Source organism: Staurois parvus, unplaced genomic scaffold (assembly GCF_062004578.1).
Source record: "Staurois parvus isolate SC_StPar_1 unplaced genomic scaffold, SC_StPar_1.0 ptg000207l, whole genome shotgun sequence".
NCBI lineage: Eukaryota > Metazoa > Chordata > Amphibia > Anura > Ranidae > Staurois > Staurois parvus.
The window spans coordinates 1056957-1066145 of NW_028318003.1; the positions used below are offsets into that span (position 1 = coordinate 1056957).

General features: G+C 41.1%; 1 protein-coding gene across 1 annotated transcript in view; it reads left to right on the top strand.

Moving 5' to 3' along the window:
• Positions 1-8184, top strand: part of LIG1 (DNA ligase 1) — a 136243-nt gene extending 128059 nt beyond the window's left edge. Inside the window, exon 28 of the mRNA XM_089678536.1 lies at positions 7371-8184. Coding sequence (XP_089534662.1) covers positions 7371-7445 — 75 coding nt within the window. The 3' untranslated portion in view covers positions 7446-8184. The remainder of the gene's footprint in view (positions 1-7370) is intronic.
• The last annotated feature ends 1005 nt before the right edge of the window (positions 8185-9189 follow it).

The following is a 9189-nucleotide window of genomic DNA, read 5'->3' on the forward strand; positions in this document are numbered from 1 at the left end:
CAATGATGGAGCATGATTCCTCCCACTGACACCAATGATGGAGCATGATTCCTCCCACTGACACCAATGATGGAGCATGATTCCTCCCACTGACACCAATGATGGAGCATGATTCCTCCCACTGACACCAATGATGGAGTATGATTCCTCCCACTGACAACAACGATGGAGCATTATTCCTTCCACTGACACCAACCATGAGGCATTATTTCTCCCACTGACACCAACCATGAGGCATTATTTCTCCCACTGACACCAACCATGAGGCATTATTTCTTCCACTGACACCAACCATGAGGCATTATTTCTTCCACTGACACCAACCATGAGGCATTATTTCTCCCACTGACACCAACCATGAGGCATTATTTCTCCCACTGACACCAATGATGGGGCACAATTTCTTCCACCAACACCAACCATGAGGCATTATTCCTCCCAGTGACACCAACGGGGCACAGTTCATCCCACTGACAGCAACAATGGGGTATTATTCCTGCTACTGACATCAATAACAGGCATTATTTTTTCCACTGACACCAATGTTGGGGTATGATTCCTCCCACTGACATCAACAGTTGGGCACTATTCCTTCCACTGACACCAACCATGAGTCGTCATTCATGCCACGGACAACAACCATGAGGAACTATTCTTCCCACTGACACCAACAATGGGTCATGATTCCTCCCACTGACACCAACAATGGGGCATTATTCTTCCCACTGACACCAACAATGGGGCATGATTCCTCCCACTGACACCAACGATAGGGCATGATTCCTCCTGCTGACACTAACCATAGGGCACTATTCCTCCCACTGACACCAACGAGTGGGACATTATTTCACTTACTGACGCCAACAATAGGGCACAATTCTGCATACTGACACCAACAATAGGGAACTTTTCTTCCCATTGACACCAACAGGGCACCATTTCTCCTACTAACACCAACAACGGGGCACGATTTCTTCTAATGACACCAATGATTGGGCACTATTTCTCCCATGGACACCAACAATGGAGCCCTATTCCTCCCCCTAATATCAAAGATGACTTGTTTACTCTCACTGACGCCAAGTCAATTTCTACTTCCAGTGGCTACAGTCCTGCCCTCCTAAATATAGAAATGAAAATGTAATCTCATTTGAGAGAGAGGTTTGCCTCTCCCTCATCCTGAGTGTTCGCATGTGAGCTGAAGATTTTTTTTCTGGGTTTTTTATTTTGATCTCTTCCGTGATCTATAAAAAATATATTCTAGTTTATCTAGATAGAGGAACTGTGTGGACTACTGTATGTGTACTCTGTTGAACTGTTTTGTCTTTATACAGTATGATGCTTTCTTTCACATGTATTAATAGTAATTTGCATGCAACTGATCAGGATTTTTTTTTTAATACAAGCTAAACTCATGGCAAACGGCTAAGTACAGTGGGGAAAATAATTATTTGATTCACTGCAGATTTTGTAATTTTTCCCACTTACAAAGAAATTAGTGGTCTATAATTTTTATCACAGGTGTATTTTAAATGATAGACAGAATATCAACCAAAAATACTGAAAAAAACAGGATACAAATGTTATAAATTGAGTTGTAGTTCAGTGAGTAAAATTTGTATTTGTTCCCCTACCAACCAACAATAATTCCGGCTCCCACAGACTGGCTATGTGCTCATGTGGTACACAGATTAATCCTGTTAATTTAAGAAGTTGCTCCTAACAGCAACATGTTATGTGTATAAAAGACACGTCCACAGAATCTTTCTTCCATTCAAACCTCACAATCATGGGCAAGACCAAAGAGCTGTCAAAGAACATCAGGGACAAGATTGTAGACCTGCACAAGGCTGGAATGGGCTACAAGACCATCAGCAAGAAGCTTGGATAGAAGGAGACAACTGTTGGAACGATCGCAAATAGAAGAAATCCAAAATAGTGATCAGTTGCCCTCGGTCTGGAGCTCCATGCAAGGTTCCGCCTCATGGGGTAAGGATGGTCATGAGAAAAGTGAGTGATCAGCCAGAACTATACAGGAGGAGCTTGTGAATTATCTCAAGACAGTTGGGACCACAGTCGCCAAACAAACCATTGGTAACACAATACGCCACTATGGATTGAAATCCTGCAGTGTCTGCAAGGTCCCCCTCCTCAAGAAGACACATGTACAGGCCCTTCTAAAGTTTGTGATTGAACATCTAAATGATTCAGAGAAGGATTGGGAGAAAGTGCTGTGGTCAGATGAGATCAAAATTGAGCTCTTTGGCATTAACTCGACTCGCCGTGTTTGGAGGAAGAAAAATGCTGACAATGACCCTAAGAACACCATCCCTACAGTCAAGCACGGAGGTGGAAACATTATGTTTTGGGGCTGTTTCTCTGCTAAAGGTACAGGACAACTTTGCCGCATTGAGGGGCCAATGGACTGAGCCATGTATTGTAAAATCTTGGATGAGAACTTCAGCCACAACACTGAAGAAGGGTCGTGGATGGGTCTCCCATCATGATAATGACCCAAACATACTGCTAAGACAACAAAGGAGTGGCTCAAGAAGAAACACATTAGGGTCATGGAGTGGCCTAGCCAGTCTACAGACTTTAATCCTATAGAAAATTTATGGAGGGAGCTGAAACTTCGAGTTTCCAAGTGACAGTCAAGAAAACTTAATGATTTAGAGAAGATCTCTAAAGAAGAGTGGACCAAAATCCCTCCTGAGATGTGTGCAAACCTGGTAACCAACTACAAGAAACATCTGACCTCTGTGCTTGCCAGTAAGGGTTTCTTCACCAAGTTCTAAGTCATGTTTTGCATGGGGGTCAAATACTTATTTTACTCACTGAACTGCAACTCAGTTTTTTAACATTTGAATCGTGTGTGTTTTCTGGATTTTTGGTTGATATTCTGCCTCTATCATTTAAAATAACACTATGATAAAAATTATTGACTCTTCATTTAATTTTAAGTGGGCAAATTTACAAGATCTGCAGGGGATCAAATAATTATTTTCCCCATTGTATACATATATGGTGCTTTTATCTGTCACAGGATTTGTACTTCTGTCCATCCAGTTCTGAGATTTACACATGCTCTGCCACACAGAACAGCACTATCTGACAGGATAGGGGACCTGTTTTTTGCTTGTTGAAATTAACCACTTGCCCTCCTGAGGATTTACCCCCCTTAATGACCAGGCCTCTTTTTGCTACTCGGCGCTGCACTAATTCAACTGATAATTGCGCGGTCATGCAATGCTGCACCCAAATGAAATTTACGTCCTTTTTTCACACAAATTGAGCTTTCCTTCTGTGGTATTTGATCGCCTGTGCGGTTTTTATCTTTTGCGCTATAAAAAAAAAAAAGGCTGACAATTTTGAGGAAAAAAAATATTTTGGACTTTTTGCTATAAAACATGTCCAGTAAAAAAAAATGTAAAAATCAAATTTAGTCATAAATTTCTGCCAAAATGTATTCTGTGACATGTCTTTGCTAAAAAAAAAAAACAAAAACAAAAACAATGTGTAAATTAATTGGTTTACGTGAAAGTTATAGCGTTTACAAATGGCGGGAAAGATACTGGGATTTTTAATTTTTTTTTATACTAATAATGGCGGCGATCAGCAACTTATGGCAGGACTGCGGCGGACATTCTGACACTGAGGGGGGAACTGACTTGGGGTCACTGACATCCCCATTGACACCAATACAGTGATCAATACAAAAAAAACAAAACACTGACACTGTACTAATGGCACTGGGGAGGAAGGGGTTAACTTTTTTATTTACTGAAACGGTTAACTGTGTGAAGGGAGTGTTTTACTAGGGGGCGGGGGTGTGTACTGCACAGGAACAAGGCTGATCCGGAGAGATACTCTTCTCTCCGGATCAGCATGTCAGGAGCTGATGGGACTGACAGAAAGCACAGCTGCAGTGTAAACACTGCAGCTGTCCTCTCTGTCAGTGCTTGCCGCTAATTGCCGTGACCCGGCGACTGACACCCACGGCCGTGATCAGCGGGACGGGTAGGGCGGGCACGCGCCTTGCGCGCGTCCTCTACCTGTTTTGCAAACGCACGTTTTAAAACGTGATTTTGCCCAGTCGTGCCGACCTGCCACCGTATTTCTACAGTGGCTGGTCGGCAAGAAGTTAAGTAACACTTACAGGCCTTGGCCTTCTTCCAGTCTATGACTGGACAGTTTTATATCTATTTGGGGAAGTGTTAAGCTAAAATGTTGCTTTTGAATAGTTACACATTTGTGTTTGGTTTTTTTTCTTCACATTTATGACTTAACCGTTGCATCCAAAACATTTCCTGCATAAAAAAAGTGCACACAAATGACTTGATAACTATGTATAGAGAAATCTTTAAATCCCTTTAAAGACTACGGAATATATCTGCATGCTTTTTTTAATCTATAAAAGATCCTAAATTTAAATTTTAAAACCAGCAGCTGTTTTAAATGCACAACTGATTGTGTGTGCTGGAAGGAATAATGCTGATGCACCGATTCCTGTGCATCAGCTGGTTCCTTTTATTATGTTCTTTTGACCGAAGTGCAGTGTGGTGGGTCGCGTTGCACCATGCATGTTGTACTATCTTTCAGCACATACCACCAAAGCACAATGGTTTGAACTGGTCTCATATGACTCAAGCACAGTCACAAAGTACCTGGTGTGAACAGCCCTAAGAGTATTGGTCTTTCTGCAGCAGTCTGACATGTCCCTCATTGCAGTGCTTTAGCTCTGGATGCAGCAGGGGGTGTGTTGGACCACTGCAGGTAGAACACTGCATTCACTCAGGGTAGTCCGTTTCTGTAGCCTGTTTTCTGTGATTTCAGTTTTTGTGCTGCAGAAAATTTTACCTACATAGAATTTTGACACATTTATGTTTAGTTTTTTGTTCAAGATTACTTGATTGAATGCATTTACCTCCCTTTTTAAGCTTTGAATGGGCTTAAGGCCTGGTTCACACCTATGCCTTTTTCAGTGCATTTTCAACATTGCAGAAATGCACTACAGTCCATTTAACATGGTTTCCTATGGGTCACATTCTTTAACCACTTGCCTACTGGGCACTCTTACCCCCTTCCTGCCCAGGCCAATCTTCAACTTTCAACGCTGTCACACTTTGAATGACAATTGCGTCGTCATGCAACACTGTACCCAAACTAAATTTTTATCTTTTTTTTTTTTTTTTGAGACACAGCTTTCTTTTGGTGGTGTTTAATCACCACTGGGGTTTTTATTTTTTGCTAAACAAACAAAAAAAGGCCAAACATTTTGAAAAAAAAAAAGTTTTTCTTAGTTTGTGTTAAGTTTTGTAAATAAGTGACTTTTCTCCTTCACTGATGTGCATTGAGGAGGCGGCACTGATGTGCATTGAGGAGGCGGCACTGATGTGCACTGAGGAGGCCGCACTAGGGAGGCACTGATGGGCACTCCCGGGGGGTTCTGGGAGGACGTCCATGGCTATAGCACAGTCAGGAAGTGGTTAAAAAGGATCATGTACTTTTTTCCCATAGCAGGTTATGGTCTTGGTTACATAGACTTTAATGGAAATCGCACCAGAAACGCATCGAAAATGCAATGCTTGCATTTTTTATGTTTTTTTTTTTTTAATCAGTTGCGTTTATTGCAATTGTACAAAAATACAAAAAATAAATACAAGAGCATTTTGTATGTTTTTGCTGGTTTCTCCCACAAGACAACAGGCACCTCCCCAAAATGCATTAAAAACCATTGTAGAAAAATGCAAAGGCATCAACCGTAAACTGCATAGATGTGAACCAGGCCTTAACCACTTCCCACCCGGCCCATGTATATAAACGGCTGGACGGGAGCAGTGCAGGGGAGGGTGGCTGTTTATAAACGTCCTCCCTGCTTGTGCGCACTCCCTGGGAGCGCACAGCACCGATCGTTGTACGGGACCTCAGTGTGAGGTCCCGATCATGTGATCACTGATTGACCAATCAGTGATCACATGAAGAGTAGTAAGCAATGATGTCACTTCTGACATCATTGCTTACTACTAGTGAAATCTGTGAATGATCACAGAGATCACATGCTACAATGCTACAAGGCTATTCACCAATCACCAGCTCACACAGCATTTCTCAATGGCTGCAAGAATGCAGCCAGAGATCAGGAGAAATTATTGCTTTTACAGCCTTTATGGGTATAAAAGCAATCAGTGTAAAAAAAAAAATCTTCATCACCTCCCACAAGTAGTACAGTCCCTATGATGACTCTACTGCTAGGGTGACAGTATGTAAAAAAAAAACATATAAAAATGTAAAAAAAATTTTTTGAAAATTTTTAATATTTGGTTATAACCTAATTTGGGTTATTTTTTTTTTTTTTACTAAAAAGATAATTGAATAAATTTTGGACAAGATTCATGAAGAAAGATTATTTGCAAAACTTTATAAGAAAAACACTTCTTTTTAAAATTTTTGGACTTTTTCATTTATATAGCAAAAAAAATAAAAATCCCAGTGGTGAATAAATACTAACAAAATAGAGTTTTATCTGGCTCAAAAAAATGCAAAACAATTCATATGGGTACAGCATTGCATCACTGCGCAATTGCAATTCAAAATGTGACAGCGCTGAAATCTGAAAATTGGCCTGGACAGGAAGGGGATAAAAGTGCTTAAAGTGAACCTGTGCTTTCTTCGGACAAAGCAACAAGTCCTCCTTCTGGGAGGACATCCATGGCTAAAGCGCAGTCGGGAAGTGGTTAAAAAGGATCATGGACTTTTTTCCCACAGCAGGTTCTGGTTCTGCTCTTGGATACATAGACTTTAATGGAAACAAAGCAAAATGCAGTGCTTGCATGTTTTTGCTGGTTTCTCCCACAAGACAACAGGCACCTCCCCAAAATGCATTAAAAATTATTGTGAAAAAATGAAAACGCATCAACCCGCAAACTGCATAGATGTGAACCTGTGCTTTCTTCGGACAAAGCAGTAAGTTTGCTTCAAAGCCAGCCACCCACAGCAGCTTATACTCTTTCATTTGCAGCAAGTAGGTCTAGTCTAAGCTTTCTCAAGGTTGCAGACTATCTTCCTGCCCCAATGGGAAAACACTGGATGCCTAAGCTGCCACTTGACAAGTATCAGTGCTGTCATGTGGGAGGAAGGGGAGAAAGTCACATACCTAGAAGTACCCAATGTTTCTCTCTAAGGTACCATAGGCAAATGAACAGTGGGTGAGTGAAGGAAAGGGGTGTCTATGCTGCTGTGCAGGTCACGCTTAATGTAAACCTGTTGTTTATGTAAGATTTGGGGGGGGGGGGTTATTTGTGAACTATTTTATTGAGAACTGGCTTCTCATTGAAATATAACATTTCCTATATTTTTTTTTATTTCAGGTTGCTGAGCTTTATAAGAAACAACAACAAATACAGAACACAACTGCAGAGAAAGGAGATGATGATTTCTATTAGATTTGTGTAAATTGAAGAACTCCAGGAAAGTATGCACTTTTAAAAATGTGCTGGCTTATATGGGTTTAAGTCCAAGAATGTGTAAGCCACCTCATGGACTTATCTTTTATTTACAATTTGCTCTTTTATAGAGTTCCAGGAGTATACTATCACTATACTCCCAACTCTGCTACACAGCAGCTGCTCTGCTTGCTTCTCCTCCCCTCTGCTGCATAACCACAGAATACTTTATATTTTGTGAATGGGTTCACATGAGGTAAAGTGCTTTGTGATTGGACAGGAAGAAAGGAGGGGCGGGCAGAGCTTCTCCAAACAATATACAGCTTCTGTGGAAGAGACATGACGGTCCAATGTCTTAGATCCGAATGTATACCGATAGCTATAGTCTCAACACTCTGTAAAAGTGTAAACAAAAGATAAGTTCACAAGGCAGCCTACATCTTGCTGGACTTGACCCATTATAAGTCAGCACATTTTTAATGTACATACGTTCCTGGAGTTATTCTTCAGCTATATGTTAATGTGATAAATGAATAAATGTGTCTGGAACATTATGGTCATGTACCGCCATTATCTAATATATCATCCATCATTCTATTTAGTATTGCTAGATTTCTGGCAAATAAATGTAACTGTCACCATTTAGCAAGCATACCTTTTTATGTGTAAAACAAATGAAGAAAGGGCGCACCTGCCTAGTGCATTACCTGAGAAGTAACTTTATTATATCCAAATGAGATATGTACTAACAAACAACTGTAGTATCAAAGGCATATCAATATCCAAAGCGACTGAGTCACCAGGTCAGCTCCCAAACACGAGAGGACCCACAAATGGCTGACTCGTTTAGAGGGGTAATCCCCTCTTCCTCAGAGCCAGAGTCATTGGCTCTGAGGAAGAGGGATCACCCCTCGAAAGGCATCAGCCATTTGAGGGTCCTCTTGTGTTTGGGAGCTGACCTGGTGACTCGGTCTCTCTCGATATTGATATGCCTTTGATACTACAGTTGTTTGTGAGTATGTACAGTTGGGTCCATATATATTTGGACACAGGCACAGTTTTAGATTTTTTTCAGGTATTTACCAAAGCATATTCAAGCTATAGTTCTATAATGGATATGGGCTGAATGTGCACACTGTCAGGTTTAATTTGAGGGTATGTACATCCAAATTGGAGGAAGGGTTTAGGAATTACAGCTCTTAAGAGTAGCCATCCCCCCTTTTTCAAGGGACCAAAAGTAATTGGACAAATGAATATAATCATAAATAAAATGTTCATTTTTAATATTTTGTTGAGAATCCTTTACTGGCAATGACTGCCTGAAGTCTGGAACCCATGGACATTACCAAAGACTGGGTTTCCTCCTTTCTGATGCTTTGCCAGGCACTAACTGCAGCTGTCTTCAGTTCTTTTTGTGGGTCTTTCTGCCTTTAGTTTTGCCTTCAGCAACTGAAATGCATACTCTGTTGGGTTGAGATCAGGTGATTGACTCGGCCATTGCAGAACATTCCACTTCATTTCCTTAAAAGCTCCTCGGTTGCTTTTGCAGTGTGTTTTGGATCATTGTCCATCTGTACTGTGAAGCGCCACCAAATCATCTTTGCTGCATTTGGTTAAATCTGGGCTGACGTTATATCTCTAAATACTGCAGAATTCATCTGGCTGCTTCTGTCTTCTGTCACATCATCAATAAACACCAATGACCCAGTGCCAGTGGAAGCCATGCATGCTCATGCCGTCACAA